General features: G+C 46.3%; 2 protein-coding genes across 7 annotated transcripts in view; both read left to right on the top strand.

The window, feature by feature from the left end:
• The window catches only part of MLKL (mixed lineage kinase domain like pseudokinase), a 642,399-nt gene that overhangs the window by 520,749 nt on the left and 101,498 nt on the right, over positions 1 to 20,152 (top strand). The gene's annotated exons all lie outside the window — the stretch shown is intronic.
• On the top strand, positions 3,546 to 11,268 carry LOC146775749 (uncharacterized). 2 transcript variants are annotated; one of them, XR_014972373.1, is made up of 2 exons: positions 3,546 to 3,857; positions 8,742 to 11,268. XR_014972373.1 is itself a non-coding variant. In XM_085639668.1 (2 exons), the coding sequence occupies exons 1-2, from the start codon at positions 4,458 to 4,460 to the stop codon at positions 8,976 to 8,978; spliced, it is 1,734 nt and encodes a 577-aa protein (XP_085495794.1). In that variant the 5' UTR covers positions 3,546 to 4,457; the 3' UTR covers positions 8,979 to 11,268. The 2 variants fall into 2 exon arrangements, 1 of the variants encoding a protein (XP_085495794.1); XM_085639668.1 differs by having other exon boundaries at positions 3,546 to 5,954.

Genomic DNA, 20,152 nt, shown 5'->3' with positions numbered 1-20,152 from the left:
ATACAGTCTTCGGTTTATCAGCCCGCCTCCAGCGATTCCGCCGGTAAGCTCTCAGTTTCAGCTGCGAGAGCTCCAGGCGGAGGCAGACATCTTGTTGAGAAAAAAGGCGGTAGAAGAGGTACCTCTGTCTCAAAGGGGAAGAGGTCTGTACTCTCGGTTCTTCCTCGTTCGCAAGAAGGACAAGAACGAGTTCAGGCCCATTCTGGATTTGCGACAGGCAAACAAATGGATTCGCAGAGAGAAGTTTCGCATGCTATCGTTGCATCAGATTTACCCTCAGCTGCAACGGGGAGACTGGCTCTGTGCCATAGATCTACAGGATGCGTACTTCCATGTGCCCATCGCACGGAAGCACAGGAAGTTCCTGCGATTCCAAGTCGGCGCCAATCACTATCAATACACAGTACTGCCATTCGGGCTAAAGTCTGCGCCCAGGACCTTCTTGAAGTGCATGGCGGTGGTGGCGGCACACCTGCGGAGGAACAAGGTGTTTGTCTACCCGTATCTGGATGATTGGCTGATCAAGGCATCATCCTTCTCGGAAGCGCAAGATCACTTCCGGTGGACGTGCGCTCTCTTGCACAAGCTGGGGTTACACGTCAACATGTCCAAATCGGTCCCGACTCCGGTCCAGTGCATACAGTACCTGGGAGCCTCCATCGATAAGCGGTCAGCAAGCATGTCTCCTTCGGAGGAGAGACGGTTATCACTCCTTCGGAAGGCTCAGGACCTCAGGACTGCTCCATCGACGACAGTGAGGAAGGTGTCTTCGCTGCTGGGATCGATGGCCTCCTGTATCTTCCTCACGCCTCACGCAAGGCTGCACATGAGACCACTGCAGGAGTGCTTGGAGGATCAGTGGGATCAGAAGACAGGTTCTTGGGACGACAAGATACGGCTGTCTCTACATGCTCTTCAGTCTCTGAAGTGGTGGTGTTCGGCGGAAAACCTCCTCAAGGGGGTTCCCTTCCACAAGGACATTCCCACGAAGAGTGTCGTGACGGATGCGTCTCTCCAAGGCTGGGGAGCGCATTCCGGGGACTTGCAGATTCAAGGAACGTGGAACTCAGAGCTGTCTTCCTGGCACTGAAGGTCTTCCTTCCGTCCTTCCAGACCAACTCGCTGCTGATACAGATGGACAATACAACCACTATGTATTACCTCAACAAGCAGGGGGGGTCGAGATCGCGCACCCTGTCGCAGGAGGCGCAGGCGATCTGGCACTGGCTTCTGGCCCGAGGACTGACTATTACGGCCACGCATCTGCCAGGGGTACAGAATGCTCAGGCGGACGCACTGAGCAGGCTGTTTCAGGAAAACCACGAATGGGTCATAAACGACGAAGTACTAGGAGAAGTCTTCGCAAGGTGGGGGACTTCAGACGTAGGTCTGTTCGCCACCGCCGAAAACAGCAAATGCCGAGACTTCGCATCCAGGTACTACCAGCGGGGGACGCTGGGGAATGCGTTATGGATCGATTGGTCGAATAGCTTTCTGTACGCTTTTCCACCCATTCCCCTGATTCCGGCAGTGCTCATCAAGCTGTCCCAGTCCAGGGCGCGGATGATCCTGATCGCCCCGGAATGGCCCAGACAGTGGTGGTTCACGGACCTACTTCACCGGTCTCTCCTTCCTCACATACGGTTGCCGTGCAGGCCGGACCTTCTCACGAAGTTCGGGGGGCGGATGTTGCACCCCAACCTCTCGTCTTTGAGTTTGGCGGCATGGCTCCTGAAATAGTGCAATATGGCCATCTGAATCTACCAGAAGATTGTATGGACATACTTAAGGAGTCTAAACGGCCTTCCACTAGGACGTCCTATGCCTATAAGTGGAAGAGGTTCTGTATCTGGTGTAAGTCCAAGAACTTTGATCCTACGACATGTAAGGAAGATGTCATTCTTCCGTACCTTTTGCATTTGGCGCAGTCTGGCCTTAATTTCCATTCCATTAAGGTTCATTTGGCTGCTTACAGGAAATGCCCTTCGCAGACTTCCTTCTTTCAGATCCCTGTGGTCAAGGATTTTTTGGAAGGCTTGAAGAAAGTGTTTCCTCCTGTCAGACTTCCCTCGCCTTCCTGGGACTTGAATGTGGTGCTGTCCAGAATGATGAAGGAGCCTTTTGAACCCATTCACAAGGCTTCATTGCAGCACCTATCCTGGAAGGCGGCGTTCCTAGTGGCCATTACATCGGCCCGCAGGGTGAGTGAACTTCAGCCATTATGTTGTCAGGAACCTTATACTTTATTTCATGCTGCTAAGGTTGTGATGCATACTCACCCTAAATTTCTTCCTAAGGTTATCTCTGATTTTCATGTCAACCAGACCATAACTTTACCTACGTTCTTTCAGAATCCCTCTTCGCCAGCGGAAAGGTCTCTCCATTCCCTGGATGTTCGGAGGGTGTTGAAATTTTATCTGGATAAGACCAAGGATATTCGTAGGTCAGACCAATTGTTTGTTAATTATGGATCAGTCAGGACCGGTCTCGCGACCTCTAAGCAGTCCATTTCTCGGTGGATTGTGTCCTGCATACAATTGTGTTATCAAAAGGCTAATAAGACCTTAGGGGGTAAACCTAAGGCTCATTCCACCAGGGGCAAAGCTGCCACAACGGCTTTGCTGCGTAATGTTCCGATTGCGGAAATCTGCAAGGCGGCCACTTGGAAGTCAGTCCATACCTTTGCTGCGCATTACTGTCTGGACACGGATGCCAGGGCAGATGCTCAGGTTGGGCAGGCTTCGCTGCGAAATTTGTTCGTACAGTAGTGGTATTGTCTTGTGTGTTCTCCACCGCCGTTGTTGTGTGGGGATGGGCTTGCCATTCTATTCACTAGATTATGACTATACACAGAGATCCCCTACTACAGAAGGAGTAGTTTATTTTCTGTAACTCCAGTTCTGTAGTAGGGGTATCTCTGTGATAGTCATAAGCGCCCGCCCTCCTCCCCGGTGGAGAGATGATTATTCATGTGAGGAATGCTACAGGTCTGGCGTGCTATGCCTTCAAAAAGAACTGAAAGTAAAAGGGACCTGCTGTGCATTCTGGGATACTGGGAAAGTTCTGGAAATCTGGAAAGTTTTCTTAAAGGCACAGTATCCTGTTCTCAGCCACATAATGGCAGCCTATGGGGCTTGTCTGTCCATTCCTTCCTCTCTATCATTCCAGAGGCTTTTGCTGGTAGAGGCAGGGTTTTTTCCTGTGTGGAGAAAAGCTGGACAGGCAGTGCTGTTTGTGGATGTTGGTGGAATTCTAGTTGAAGTACTGGACAGTGTAGCCTGTGGGTATAGGCTGCATTATCTGTCTTTAAATTAAATTCTCTCTTAAAGGTGGATGCAGGTCTGCATGGTTTGACACCTTAAGAGATTATTTTTTATTGCTCCGGGGTCCACGCACATGGGTGGGACTATTCACTAGATTATGACTATCACAGAGATACCCTGTAACGGAGACCCCCTACCTCGGGTCGGGCCCCCCTTCCTTACCCTGTCCAGAGAATCCTTTCCGCTCAATCCTCCCTGTTCGGACAGTCCATCCAAGCTTTCATCCACAGCCTCGGTGACCCCAGGAACCCCGCCCCTCTTTCTCTTACAGGAGCCAATCCCGAACAGCGACCCACCGGAAGGACAACCCCTGATTCCCGGAAGTCCCTCCTACCCGTTCCCCGCCGGGGACAGAAAAGCCGGAAGACAGGAAGCAGAGGTGGTCGAAGGATCGTGGAAGGAGAGTCCGGCAGGAGATACGACGAAAGGAGAGGACGAGAGCGGCGAACCAGAAGAGTGGTCGGAAGACTGGTGGAGTCCCCCGGAGGAGGCTGAAGAGCGGCCATAACTCGGATGAGAGTTACGGCGGAGCCCGTGAGTACCAGTTTTCTTCCAGTATAGCACTCTAAAGCACCCGTGTGTATCTTGGGTTCTTTGTACATAGATGTATATAGTCTCTCTCCTGTTAGCACCCCTGCACACTAGTAGGATCTCTAGGTATCCATTGTACAGCACCTCACGCTTTGTACATAGTAACCCACTCAACCCCCTTTCCAAACACCCATCTTTCCTCGACTTATCCCTCTTTCTCCTTGTCCCTTCTCCTCACACCCCCTCCTCTTTATCACTCCCCGGTGAAGGTTACGGCAGCGACATAGACTGTCCGCAGGTCTAACGGCTTCTTCTGTGTTTTTGTCTCACTGCCCTCCGAGGTGTCCGTCCTTCCCCCTTCCTGGGACCAACGTCGGCGACTTGGACAGCAGAAGACCTTCGGTGACGACGACCTCAACCGACGGGATCCCACATCGCTTCCACCCCTCCTGCAGAAGACCCGCATTCTATCCTGTTGCACACCGTACCTTAGACTCAATAAAGTAGACTATTGCACACTATATACGGCCTCCTTGCCTGCTTTTCCAGCCCGCCAAATCCCAAAGATCACAGGTGGTGTCAGAAGTGGGATTAGCTGGAAGCATGGAGGCCGTAATAAAGAAAATGGCTGAGAATCAGGAGCAGATGGGGATAATGATGGAGCGATTCTTGAAGACGGCCGAGGACGATCGCGGCCAACTACACGATGTCTTAAAGGGTCAGGGGACCACCCATGAACAAGCTATGGGAAAACTGACCACTGTGTTGGAGCACCAGAGACCAACCACCTCCCTACCCTCAGTGGTGCTGCAAAAATACGTGCCCGGGGAGGATCCCGATTTTTTCTTTACCAATTTTGAGAGATTGGCACAGGCTGCAGCATGGCCTGCCGACCGCTGGGGTCATTACCTGGGTCCCTTATTGACCGGCGAATTACAGGCGGCGTACCAACAGGCGAACGTACAGGGTACCACGCCATATGGGGACATAAAGAAATGCATCCTTGAACGGTTGGGTATCGACGACGAAACTTATCGCAGGAAACTACGGCAAATCAAGGAAGGACCCCAGGAAACCCCGAGAGCTCTATCCTTTAGGATTAAGGACCTGGCTAATAGGTGGTTGAGACCAGAATCCTCCACCATGGACGACGTGTTACAAAAAATCTACCTAGAACAATTTCTGATGTCCTTGTTGCCCGGCACCCAAAGGTGGGTACGACAACATGCCCACCTTACCCTAGACACTGCGGTGGAAATTGCGAGTGCCTATAGTCGGGCACAAGAGATCCAACGAAGTAAGGAAGATCCGCCCCCCAAACCACATCCCTCCACAAACCTCCGACCTCCCCGTCCGTCTTTCCAAAGGCGACCGGAACCAATCCCCCTGCTCACATACCCCGTACCTCCCCGACCTAATAATCCTGGACCCCAGTGTTACCATTGCGGGGGTTTTGGTCATATTGCTCGGTTGTGCCCCCAGAAGGAGGAACCGATGGAGGTGGGACTCGCCAGGAATTATGTGTGTTCGGTCCCAGGCACGTCACCTCCGTCGTTCCGCTGCCCGGTAAGCTTTGATGGGCAACCACTTATGGCCTTGGCTGACTCGGGGTGTCGTCAGAGCGTTCTCCGACCCCAGCTCTTGCCTCAACCTTTGGGGCCGACGTCAGGTACGGTCGCCATTCAATGTGTCCATGGAGACACAAAACAGTACCCCACTACTCAAGTTCGGGTCCAACACCCCAAAGATCCTGGAACCACCCTCTCTGTTGGTCTTGTCCCCACTCTACCGGAACAGGCTATTCTAGGAAGCGACTATATGGGACTACCAGGACTTCTGCAAGAAACCACTGATTCCCTGACTCGTTGGTGGGGAGAAGCCCCGTTCCCTCAAGGACCTGTTTCCCCTAGGACTGATCCCAAGCCACCGAAACCCAAAGCCCAGAAAAAGAAGGAGAGACGTGAATACACCGGTGTCTTCCCAGTGACCCTCGAAGAACACCCGTGGCAGACCGACAGAGAATTCAGGGCAGCCCAGCGAGAGGATCCGGTGCTGCAGGAAGCATGGGCCAAGGCAGTAGCCCACGAGGATCCTCTTATAGTAGGTCCCTACTTCTTTAAGAAACATGGGTTGCTATATCGGAAGGGAGGGACCCACCAAAAACCACAATTACTCATACCCGGTCCCTTTCGGGAGAAGGTACTCTTTCTGGCCCACAGCCACCTTCTGGGGGGACATTTCGGAGACGAGAAAACCAGCCAAGCGATCTTAGACAGGTTCTATTGGCCAGGGGTACACCAAGCCATCAAAACATACTGCAGAGAGTGTCCGGTCTGCCAGAAACACAGTAGATACCAACCTCCAAGGGTACCCCTACAACCCCTGCCCCTCATTGACGTCCCTTTCAGCAGGGTAGGCATGGACATCATAGGACCCTTGCTACCTTCCCGAAGTGGTTGCCGATACGCCCTAGTTATCGTGGATTACGCCACCCGCTTTCCCGAAGCCCTTCCCCTACGACAACCCACCACCCAAAACGTTGCGAAAGCTCTCATCACTGTGTTCTCAAGGGTAGGATTTCCCCGGGAGATCCTGACGGATCAAGGCACTCCCTTCGTCTCCTCCCTTATGAAACAGGTCTGCTCCCAACTAGGGATTAAACAGATACGCACCTCGGCGTATCATCCACAAACCGATGGGTTAGTGGAACGATACAATGCCACCATAAAACAAACCCTAAAGAAACTATTAGGGTTGGAGGCGAAGAGGTGGGAGGAGATGTTACCCCTTGCCTTATTTGCGATACGTTGCAAGACGCAGAGCAGCACAGGATATTCGCCCTACGAACTGTTGTATGGCCGACCCCCTCGTTCTCTATTAGATATGGCTCAGGAAGCCTGGGAGGCAGAACCAGATCGCACCCGCCCCCTCCCGGAATATATGGAGAACCTCAAAAACCACTTGTCTCTAATAAGGGACATAGTACATCAGAATCTTACACAGGCACAAGAGAAACAGAAGGGTCAGTATGACAGAGGCACAAAACACCGGGTCTTCTCAGTGGGAGACCTAGTTCTCTTAATGATGCCCTCTTCCGATCAAAAGCTCCTTGGACAATGGCAAGGTCCCTACACCATACTCCGACAAATAACCCCTGTCACCTACGAAATACAACTAGACCCCACACGGGGTACCACCCAGATTTACCACGTCAACCTACTAAAAAAATGGGAAGGTCCTCGTCCCGTCCTGACCGGCTCTGTGGGTCTGGAACCCCTTTCTTTCTCCCCTTGCATAGACCCCGCCCTACCTCCGTCCCTGAGTGTAGCCCTCCAACATCGTCTCTCCCCTTTACAACAGGTGTTTTCCTCTTTGCCTGGTCACACCTCCATTACTGAGCACGCCATACAGACGAGTCCGGGGAAAGTGGTCCGACAAAGGCCTTATAGGGTCCCTGAAGCCCGTAGAGCGATCATACACCAGGAAGTCGAACAAATGTTAAAACTGGGCATTATAGAACCCTCTGTAAGTGACTGGAATTCCCCAATAGTGCTTGTACCCAAACCTGATGGGTCTGTTAGATTTTGTATTGACTTCCGGGAGGTCAATAAGATATCCACCTTTGACACATACCCGTTACCCCGAGTAGACGAGATGGTAGAGCGTATAGGGAAAGCCCAGTACATATCCACTCTGGACCTTTGTAAGGGGTACTGGCAGATACCCCTCAGAAAAGAAGACCGAAAGAAAACGGCATTTTCTACCCCTGAAGGTTTATATCAGTTCCTCGTCCTCCCCTTTGGCCTCCATGGCGTGCCCGCCACATTCCAACGGGCCATGAATCATATCTTACGTCCCCACACTCAGTATGCAGGGGCCTACCTCGACGATATAGTTATCTACAGCGACACCTGGTCACAACACTTGGAGCATCTCCATAACGTCATTTCCTCTTTGGGCTCCTATGGGTTCACGATTAATCCCGCCAAAACCACCCTGGCAGCCCAAACCGTTAAATATCTGGGATACCTCCTGGGTGAGGGCCTCATACGGCCCCAGAGCAGCAAAACAGAAGCCATCCATTCCCTCCCCTTCCCCCAGACCAGAAAAGACTTGAGGGCCTTTCTGGGCCTCCTTGGTTACTATCTCAGGTTTGTGCCCAATTTTTCCCAAAGGGCCGCCCCGCTCACTGACCTATTGAAGAAAGCCACGAAAACAGAGGCCATTCTGAAAAACCCGACTCCCCTATTGTGGCATGCATTTAACGATCTGAAGAATGCCTTGACCTCCGATCCCGTACTAGTTAGTCCGGATTACACACAACCCTTCCTCCTTCAGACAGATGCTTCAGAACAAGGTTTAGGGGCAGTACTGTCACAGAGGGACCACGAGGGGAACGAAAGACCCATCCTGTACCTCAGCAGGAAACTGTTTCCTCGAGAACGGAATTATGCCGTCGTGGAGAAAGAAGCTTTGGCGATTAAATGGGCAGTGGACAGTCTCCGTTACTACCTAGAAGGACGTGACTTTACCATCTTCACCGACCACGCCCCCCTTGAGTGGATGGCCCGGAACAAGGGTCACAATGACCGTGTCCTGCGGTGGTTCCTGGCCCTCCAACCATACCGCTTCAAAACAGTACACCGAAAAGGCACAGAACAGGGTAACGCGGACTTCCTCTCTCGCTATCCCCTATCCACACCGGATACAAGAAAGACAGCTAGGGAAAGGGAATGTAACGGAGACCCCCTACCTCGGGTCGGGCCCCCCTTCCTTACCCTGTCCAGAGAATCCTTTCCGCTCAATCCTCCCTGTTCGGACAGTCCATCCAAGCTTTCATCCACAGCCTCTGTGACCCCAGGAACCCCGCCCCTCTTTCTCTTACAGGAGCCAATCCCGAACAGCGACCCACCGGAAGGACAACCCCTGATTCCCGGAAGTCCCTCCTACCCGTTCCCCGCCGGGGACAGAAAAGCCGGAAGACAGGAAGCAGAGGTGGTCGAAGGATCGTGGAAGGAGAGTCCGGCAGGAGATACGACGAAAGGAGAGGACGAGAGCGGTGAACCAGAAGAGTGGTCGGAAGACTGGTGGAGTCCCCCGGAGGAGGCTGAAGAGCGGCCGTAACTCGGATGAGAGTTACGGCGGAGCCCGTGAGTACCAGTTTTCTTCCAGTATAGCACTCTAAAGCACCCGTGTGTATCTTGGGTTCTTTGTACATAGATGTATATAGTCTCTCTCCTGTTAGCACCCCTGCACACTAGTAGGATCTCTAGGTATCCATTGTACAGCACCTCACGCTTTGTACATAGTAACCCACTCAACCCCCTTTCCAAACACCCATCTTTCCTCGACTTATCCCTCTTTCTCCTTGTCCCTTCTCCTCACACCCCCTCCTCTTTATCACTCCCCGGTGAAGGTTACGGCAGCGACATAGACTGTCCGCAGGTCTAACGGCTCCTTCTGTGTTTTTGTCTCACTGCCCTCCGAGGTGTCCGTCCTTCCCCCTTCCTGGGACCAACGTCGGCGACTTGGACAGCAGAAGACCTTCGGTGACGACGACCTCAACCGACGGGATCCCACATCGCTTCCACCCCTCCTGCAGAAGACCCGCATTCTATCCTGTTGCACACCGTACCTTAGACTCAATAAAGTAGACTATTGCACACTATATACGGCCTCCTTGCCTGCTTTTCCAGCCCGCCAAATCCCAAAGATCACATACCCCTACTACAGAACTGGAGTTACAGAAAAGAAACTACTCCTTACCTTTCAAAGGATTACTCCAGTCACATAGTCGGACCACCATCTGGTAGCTTTCCAACACAAAACACCACAAATCACCACACCTGAGGCCACCTTACATGCAACTACATAGCGACCGTGTACCAAACTCATTTTTGAATACTTAGAAATGCAACTAATATCCAGCACAGATCTAGACACAATAATTCCTTTCAAAAGCTCATATCAGTGGTTCCAAGAAGCTTTTGATATCCTAATATCACTAAAAACATCAAAAGAAGACAAAAGAAAACAAGCACCTAGGATAAATTCAGAACTAAAAAAGACAAAACAGATTGCAAACCTACAACGCACCTGGCTCAAAACAAATAACAATCAAGATAGACTTCTTCTACACAAACTTAATAGAATATGCAAGTCAACAATCAAATAAGCTAAAACAAAAGGCACCATTCAAACAGAATTCAAAATGCTAAATGTGCAAATAAACAATTTTATAAAAGTGTTACTTAATTTTGTAAACCTAATGCACAGAAATAACTCAAACCATTTCTCAAGAATTTACTAACAAGCTGGCTAAACGTTGTACTCCTATTTAAAACAACAGAAAACCACCAGCACCAATCCATTTCCATCAATCCCCTGCAAGAGTAGGCTAACCGAGCCTCTAAATTCCTTCAACAACATTCAGAAACAGAATCTATGGATCTCTTCAATCAGGCCAGCCAGCTGCCCTTCTGACCCTTGTCTTACCACAAATCTTCAAGAACATTCTTTTAACTAGCTCTGCTGCCACACCAGTCAGAACACTCATCCATAATTCTTTAACTATAGGAGTCTTTCAATAAAACTTAAAAAAGGCATACATATTCCCATTATTGAAGAAAAATAACCTGGACTCGCATGATCCCAACAACTACGGACCTATTACAAGTGGACCTTTCCTGGGAAAACTGATAGAAAGAGCAGCATTCACCCATATGTCACAGTTCATTAAACACAACTCCATACTTTCCAACTTTCATACAGGATTCCATCCAGGAAGAGGCACACAATATGTCCTCATCACCATCTGGGTTTACCTTAAACATTGGACTGGAACTGAGTCACTGCACACCTTCTCTGGGACCTGTCAGCTTCCTTCGACACAGTTGATCATATCACTCTAATCCAAAGACTCTATGAAGCCAACATAGAGAGGACTGCTCTCGGCTGGATCACATTCTCCCTTCAAAACAGAACAGTTGTCATCCATACAACCCCTTTCTCATCCAAACCATACTTCACAAAAGAAGGCGTCCCTCAGGGCACTATCATCTCACCCATGCTTTTCAATATCTACATGGTCATTACTGGCAATTGTATTGTATTTGCATTTATATAGCGCTTACTACCCCTGACAAGGCGTTAAAGCGCAATAATGAATGAATTTCAGCTCAAATGCTATAACTATGCAGATGACACAAATACTTCTTAAACTGGAAAGCCCTAAAGACATTGGAAACTCAGATATCTTCAGTTGCCTTTGAGCCGTTAATCAGTGGATGAGCTAGAGCTATCTCAAACTGAATGTGCCACAATAGAATACTCACATGTGGCAATCGGAAAAATTATAACCCGCTCTGTGTGTGGCCTGACGATTTGGGATCACCTCCACAAGTATCAAAGGAAGTAAGACACATTTAATTACAATGGACTCCAAGCTATTGATAAATGCCCATGTGGATAAATTAGCAAAATCAAGCTTCATTACTATAAAAACTCTGCTCTGCATCTTCCCCACCTAGGATTTCAACACAAGGTCCAAGCTTCTGTCTCTCTTGCACTGTGTACCATGGATCATTCTTATCAACTATAGAAAGAGTCCAGCAGATTAGGAACTCTGCGGCCAGACTACTCTTACACCTGAAGTCACAAGCCCATACCTCCACTGCCTTGAGAGCCCTATATTGGCTACAGGTTGCCAGAAGATCCACCTTCAAGTTGCTTTGTACCACCCACAAAGCAATACATGAAACAGAACCACTTTTCATCAGGAATAAAATCATCAAATGCATACAATGACTGAACCTCCGCTCCAGATTGGCACCTCCCTTCAAAACCCCATCATACCTGAAAAAAAAACCATGGGTGGTATATCTTTCTCTGTTCAAACAGCCAAACTATCAAAATCATTACCCCTAAACATAAAATCCACGAATAACTACCTTATCTTCAGAAGACTACTCAAGAGTGGACTCTTTTCTACATGATGACCATACTCAACACATAAATGTACAGCATATGCCTGTGTATGGAACCATGTATAATTTAATTATATGTACGTAGTTAGATATGTGCATTTCTTTTAAATATATATATTCTCATAGGTCTGGTAAAAATATATTATTTTATGCTTAACGTATATAGGTCACTGCATAGTCTACATATAAGTTATTTGATTATATGCTTATAGGTCTCTATTTTATTTTATCTATCATATTATGTGGTAAGTTATGTAAGTTATTTGATTATATGCTTATGGTTCTCTTTGATTTGATTTTATCTATCACAATGTGTAAATATGATTACAGTTGTATCTATAAGTGCTTCACTATTTAAATACTGGGAAAATACAAAATAAATATAAATAAATAAATTTAAAAAAGAAGGGAAACACATTTAAAGTTCCTCAAACATTATATTTAAGAAATTAGTTTTATGTACAGCAACACTTCAAAGCCAGAGTTTCTACCTATGTATCCATACATGTACATACAGGACTTTATATAATACAACTGTATATCTCTTTATTATTTTCCATATCTGCGTATACCTCTCTGTGTAGTTATGTATCTAAACATTTGTTACTCTACTCCTACTGTATAATAAATACATTAAAAATAAAAAAATAAGCCCTTTAACTCTCTCCAATTCACCGTTCTATGTCTCATCCAATACCTCTTTCATTATATCCTCTACCTCCACACTCTGATTTATCCCAAACCTCATTGCACCACTATGATCACCTTAATAATCCTCTCTAGACTCTTTCTTCCTCTATCCCTTCTTTGACTCATTCCAAACCTTATTTTACTACTATGATCTCCCTAATAACCCTATCTGGACTCTTCCCTCCTCTTATCTCTCCTTTACCCTATTCAATCCAACTAACAGACTCACATATGCACTTCTCAAATTAACATGTAGATTTCCCTATACTAATTCTTCATTAATCCACTTTGGGTTCGAGAGTAGCGTTTTACTCACTGAAAAGCACTTCAAAGCCTTGTCAGGGGTAGTAAACACTATATATAAACTATTACAATTACAAAGTCCCATTAGTCTACACTCACAATAAATACAGAAACATGCACTTGGGCTCATTTCTTAGTCTTTACTCACACAGGCCCAATGAATATCCTCATTCACTGAGGTGCACTGATCACCCTGTACTCACCAAGGCACTCCCTTTGCTAAAACGGGCACTTCACCTACCAAGCACCTTCCCTGCACTCACATAGGTACCCACTTTGCCATGCTCTCACACAGCAGCACCCTAACCCCTGCAATCATCCAGCAGCCATCCTCATGTTGTGCTCACTCAGGTATTCCTCATCTTTCATTTAGACAGGAATACTGCTGGCCCTGTACTCATACAGACACTCCCATCACCCTGCATTCACACAGATGCACCCTCATCTTGCACTCATAGTTGCACTGATCTCACCCCACATTCATACAGACATGCCGATAACACCCTGTACTCATACAGACATTCCCCTCATGTGATGCACTCATGCAGACAGTCCCCTCAAACCTAGCACTCATACAGACAATCCTCTTAGCACTCATAGACACTGCACCTCGCCCGATTCTCATACAGCTGCTACTAGTAGCCCATGCAATCACTCAAACACCCAGCTCACATCCAGGAATCATACAGATACTCTCCTTACTCTACACTCGCAATACAGTCCACTCCCCTATGCTGAGGGACATTGCTCACCTTAGAGGCACTTCTCTCATGGTAAACTCACCCTTGCCCCACACTAATGCAAGCACATCCCTCACTCTACACACTCACTTCCATACCACTTACCCTGCGCTCTCACAGACATACCTCTCAGACAGCACTCTCACGGACATTCAGGAGGCCCTAAACTCACACAAGCACACTGCTCACCATGCACTCACACACGTACCCCACTCACCTGCACTCAAACTGACACTTTCCTCACACCATGCACTCATACAAACACTCCCTCATATTTCACTGTTACAGACAGTACCCCACAATACCTGCATCCAGACACTCCTATCACCCTGCATCCACAATAAACACTGAAACCATGCACTCAGGTATATATTCTTCACTCACGCAGGCACACTGCTGTTCCTCACATACAGGCACACCCCTCACCATGCACCTAGACGTTCACATTCTGTCTCACACACTCACACTATTCACCGTATACTGCCTCAGGCATTTCCCAAATTCCTACAGACATAAATGTCGCTGCACACTTACAGATACTCCCTTCACCATGCACTCACAATATACACCTTTCACCCTGCATGTGGGCACATTGCTGTCCCTGCACTTACACAGGCATATCGCTCACTCTAAACTCACAAAGACACACATTTACCATGCAGTCATACAGGCACATCCCTTACCCTGCACTATCACAGACTTATACCTTACCTTGTTCTCACACTGGCACACTTCTTATACAGCGCCTAGCACAGAGAAATGGCAGTTTCAAAGAAAACCGTCCTTATCTTAAGGCATGATTCAATATTATATATATATTTTTAATGCTTGTACAATTCATTTGCTGATGTATTGTGCAGTGTCTCAGTGTGCCCATATCCTGGCATTTAACATCAAACACTGGGAACTTCTCACGCACACCCTGCACTTATATTATACAGGCATACTGCTCTCCCTGCACATAAACAGGCACAAAACCTATCCTGCATTCTTACAGGGCACACTGCATTTTGTACCCACACAGGTAAAACTCACACTTCACTCTTAGATTCAGTTGCAATAAAATTGTAATTGTGATTGCATTTATATAGCGCTTACTACCCCTGACAACAGGTATGCCAGGGGGGAACCCAATATTCCAAACGCATCTGGGTAAAGCAAATATTATCAAAAAGCAAAGTGATGCGAAGGAACCAATCAAATATATCTCTTTCAGAAGATGAAGGAAACCACAAATTATCCTTCACGGTAAATTAATTAGTACATGCAAAAAATCATCTGTTATTCATACCATTGTCTGGACCCAATGTCGTTTGATAAATCATCTTTATCAATGTTTGGAAAATATATATTATATTTACACATACAAATGCATGAACATAAATTCATTTCTCAAAACATAAGATAAACAAAACACTTCTTAGAAAACGTTTGACTCTAATCCTTAATGCCCTAAGGATTAGAGTCAAACGTTTTCTAAGAAGTGTTTTGTTTATCTTATGTTTTGAGAAATGAATTTATGTTCATGCATTTGTATGTGTAAATATAATATATTTTTTCCAAACATTGATAAAGATGATTTATCAAACGACATTGGGTCCAGACAATGGTATGAATAACAGATGATTTTTTGCATGTACTAATTAATTTACCGTGAAGGATAATTTGTGGTTTCCTTCATCTTCTGAAAGAGATATATTTGATTGGTTCCTTCGCATCACTTTGCTTTTTGATAATACTACCCCTGACGAGGCATTGAAGTGCTCTCGGCCAGCAGTACGCTGCTCCAGAACCGAAGGTTGGTGGTTAGTTCAGTGTTATTAGTATTGTAGGTTATTGAGATTAGTCCTGTGCGCTCAGTCACGCCATTCCATACATTTACTTCAGTTTCTTTGTGATATAATAAATTAGGCAGAGTTAGGTGAGAGCATTAACGAGGGGACTTATAGGCGTTCATGCAGAAGGATTGGTGGCATTAAATATGAGCTGGATGTCGTTAGTGATCCTTGAAATGAGTTGTGGGCAATATGCAGAAATAAGGTAGTAGAGATTAAGGCAAATGTACATGTTGTGCTCAGAGAGAACGAATGGAGAGGATGGAAGGGAGGAGAGAGCCATTTGAAATAAAAAGGAGAGATGACATTCTGACCTTTTTGATTAAAGGGCAGTTTGTCATGCCACATTTTAGGAATACACAGGATGCCTTTTGAGATAGCATACAATTTGAGGATGCAAGGCTTAGAATAAATCATTATTTGCATGTTAAGGTAGTGCTATATTAGGTGCTTTAGATGGCCCTAATTTGACATTCCTTGGCTACTACTAGGCCACCAATCCAGCAACGAAAGTTGACCTGCTCAGGAGTTGGATTTGTAAGGTAAGGGCAGGATGTATATTGAGGGAAGTACGTTTTTTGGATGATACTCTAAGAAAGCATTCATCTCAAGATCATAGCAATGTGATAAAATATTGGGAATAAATCAATACATAGAAAATGAAAATGCGAAGGAGGCGAGATTGGGGTAAAAAATGTAGTCTCCTACCACTAGATGGCTAGAAAATACTGTTTAGTATGTCAAGATATCCCTCATCATTCACCATCTTTCTTTCTATCCTACAACATTTCTCCCCTCTGGCCTCACTTTCTGGGACGACAGCGTGAATGCTGTATATAATTAGTACCAATTGAATATGGGGTTTTCCCTTTTTTCTTCTGTGTGCTATTTCGTCCTTTTATTCTTTCTTTCCTTTTGCTCTTAGATATCTAAGAATGAGCTGCCATGTTTGATGTCTAAACAATGAATTGTTAAGATAATACTATATGTTAAAGTTTAAAGTATATATTGAACATCATCATCATCGAAACTTTACTTCGGCTTAAGAGGCCATAAAAGCACAGCTAAAAAACAATAGTATAAAATAGTTAAAACCCAGTTACATAAAAATATAAGGGGAATCACGTCCATACAGTGTAGCAGCATTTCCAGGTATCAACCAACTTTAAAAACAGGATATAAAGTGCATTTAAAAAGTGCAATAAATGGCTAGAACTCATATGTACATATACTCTACCAGCTTGTTTGTCTCCAAATGTCAGGGTAATTACGATAAAATAGAGTAAGAGCTATATACATTAAAAGGTTCAGTCCCATGTACATTCTGATTAGTAATAAAAGTTCAACATTTCATCACAAAATCATCAATTGTTAAAAAAGGTGATCAAGTACACTTATGAATCCTATTTACTGGTTCTTTAAAATAGCTCTGCGTGTATGCCACATGGAAAATAAAAAACGAGAAATTGAAAAAACAATAGGGATACGTGTATCGAATTTTAAAATCCTGTACATTTCACGACAGTGAATGGACCCCATGTTTCTACAGAGCTGGATTAGCCATCGTGATCTTGCCTTCTTATACCCCTGACAGAAAAATATCACGTGGAGGTCAGTCTCTTCTACATTGGGGCACACTGGGCAGTCTGCATTTGTGTGTCCCTCCCACTTTTTTGTAAATGAGCGTAATGGTAAGACTCCATGCCTAAATTGCAGATATAGCTTTTTTGCCAGAAGTGGCTGTATGTCATCTAACGCTGGTTCTAAGACATATATGGTTTTTATGTCTAAAAACTCTGCCGTCAGTCTCCCTAGCGAGGGTCTCCTCTCCAACTAGGAGAGTTTATGTTCTCTAAAACTCTCTACCAGGACTTTTCTGGGGGTTATTTGGGAGGTTTCTTCAGCATTATGCCAGAGGCTGCCCCTGCCCAACTCTACACATGTTTTCTTAATATACGATAACCAGGACAGCTTCCCTGCACCTCGTAACCCCATGACGTCAGTCAGTTCTTCTCTATAAGAGAACAATTCAGGGGTAGACCACAAGTGCCGCCAGTATAATATGGGCCTAAGTGCAGCTTCTTCCTCGATGGGTCTAATCCCTTGGTCCATACTTAAAGGTGTTAGAGGTGTACTGGATGGTAACCCCATGAGTTACCTGGCAAATTAATTCTCAGTGCGGGCTATCTGGCAAGATGGACAATGCCCCCATAGTTTTGCTCCGTAGAGTGCAGCCGTCCTGGCCTGAGCTTTGTAAATTTCCACGGCCGGACTCACCAATTTTTCATGACAGGACCTATATAATTTTAAGATGCCACCCGTGGTCAGGGGTAGATTTAGGCCTGTTTCGCTAATTTGCGCTCCCCGGTCCATTCTATCAATGTGATTCCCAGATAGTCAAAAATCGCTACTCTCTCTAGAGGACTGCCGTCCAGACAGGGATTGAGGCGAGTGGAATTGCCTACATTGAAAGCCATGTACTTGGTTTTTTGGGCATTCATTTCTAATCCCCGGTGTTTGCAGAAGGCGCTGAAGTTATTCAATGTCCTCTGAATTCCCATAGGGGATTTAGCTAACAAAACGTGTCATCTGCAAACATGAGGGCAGGTATTAGCCGTTTTGCTAATTTAGGGGCGTCAATGTTTATCCCCTTCGCACAGTGTTTCAATCAGGCCATTGATGTAAAGGCTGAAGAGAGTTGGGGCCAGGACACAGCCCTGCCGGACCACTCTCTCGACAGGCAAGGGTGATGAAAGTTCACCATTTTTGCCAAATCTGATTTGAGCAAAGTTGCCCTAGTGGAGACCTTTTATCTGATGGCAAAGATAATCTGGGACTCCCAGATCTAATAGAATTGCCCACAGTTTATCCCTTGGGACTAAGTCGAAGGCTGATTTAAGGTCTACAAAGATGAGATAGAGGCTGCCACCCTCTATACTCACAGTTTTCCAGTAAATCATCTGTAGCCTTAAAATCTGATCAGTTGTTGATATCTTTGCTCGAAATCCGGCTTGGAGGGGAGTAAGAATGTTATGTTCCTCCATCCAAGTATGCAGGCGCCCCAAGAGGACCCGAGCAAAGATTTTTTGACTTACGTCTATTAAGCTAATCGGGCGAAAGTTGGTCGGTAAGAGTGTGGAGCCCTTTTTGTATATTGGGATTATTTCAGCCCCGGCCCAAGTAGTTGGTATTGCCATGCCCTGGAGGATTGCATTAAAAAGTATTAGTAAATAAGGGGCCCATATGGTTGGCTCGGAACGGAAAAGATCTCCAGGGATCTTGTCCAGCCTAGCAGCTTTTGTTTGTTTAATCATGCCCAAGGCATCACGTACCTCACTAAGTGTGAACAGTGGGCTTTCTTTAGATGTCATACAAGGGAACGGTAGGGGTCTGATGGCTAGCCCTTCCCCAGCTACAGCCCTTGTGTAAAGTGTTTCGAAATGTGCCTACCACATCTCTTCACTGATATTAGGTTCAATGGCTGATAGCCCTCCTTAGACCCTGAGTTGACAATGTTCCAAAAGGACCTAAGGTCGTGATTTAGAAGGGCACTTCTGAGGTCGGCCCATTGTTGCAATTCCCCACTTTTTTTGGCCTTTATAATGTTATTCTTATATTTTGCGCTTGCAGCTTTAATCACTGGCCTGTCATTATTTTTGATGGCAGTCATTAGGGCCTGTTTAGCCATACGACAATCAGTGTTGAACCACGGGTGTTGAGACTTTTTAGTCGCCCTAGATTTTTTATTTTGAAAAAAGAATACGGCCATAGCGGTAAACAGCTCTTGGTTGTTATTAAAGATTATTGAATTGTAATTGGCTGTACCCTCTCCCTACAATTTGATATACAGCCTTGAGGTGTGGAAGAATGTGTTGGTATAACTTGGCCAATTTTTATTCTGACTGGGAAAGTTCGCCCCAACGCACTCTTCTCCCTCCGTTGAACTGAGTTAGACATGTGTCTGTAGGTATCAAATTATCAAGGGGATTATTGGCCTGTGGTATTGAAAATGATAAAATAAGGGTGTTATGGTCACTGTCTAGACGGGGGCTGATTTTGAAATCTAATACTCTATATCATGACTTTGTGTCTACCATGATGTAATCGATGATGGAGGTATGCCCCTGTCTGTTAAACATGTGATTCCCGGGCATGTCAGATGGGGTATGGCCATTACAAGCTCTCAGTGAGAAGTTTAGTGTAAGTGTACTTAACTGCAATGCTAGTGGGGTCCATGCCCTTGTGTAGGGTATAATAGGCTCTGGGATGGACCAGTAACTATCCTCTTCACAGAGAGTACCCATGACCAGCCCTTTCAGAGATTCAAATTGACAATTGAAATCCCCACCAATAACTACCCAATGTTTGCGGGAATAGATGAGAGACAAGTTGTTAGTTGTTCTAGTGTTGTGGACTCCCTTCCCATGGGTACTGGACGAGAATATACATTAATTAATGCTATGTCAGGTCCCTTGTGAAAGGTGAGGAGTACACAAAGAATATCACGCGAGGAACTCTCCAGCTGGTTTGCCTCGCAGCCCAGGTGGATTGCGACCCAGGTACATAAACCTCCGGAGGGTCTGCCCTTTCCCCCATGAGCGGCTGTAATGTTAAACGATGCATAGCCCATTCTGCATAGGTCATCTTTGGCCCATGTTTCTTGGAACGTGCATATTTCATGCTGCTCTATAAAGGAGCCCCATTGCGGGCAATCCAATTTGGAAGGTAGTCCAGCTACGTTGCAT

Source organism: Triturus cristatus, chromosome 12 (assembly GCF_964204655.1).
Source record: "Triturus cristatus chromosome 12, aTriCri1.1, whole genome shotgun sequence".
NCBI lineage: Eukaryota > Metazoa > Chordata > Amphibia > Caudata > Salamandridae > Triturus > Triturus cristatus.
The sequence above is the reverse complement of the archived record's forward strand: the minus strand, read 5'-3'. Positions and strand labels throughout refer to the sequence as shown.

What these genes read in the sequence shown, in the direction of transcription:
- LOC146775749 (XM_085639668.1), top strand. Translation starts at nt 4,458, where the DNA reads ATGGAGGCCGTAATAAAGAAAATGGCTGAGAATCAGGAGCAGATGGGG. An exon ending in CCCACGAGGATCCTCTTATA is followed by an intron (nt 5,955 to 8,741) that starts GTAGGTCCCTAC and finishes TTTCTCTTACAG; the next exon opens with GAGCCAATCCCGAACAGCGA.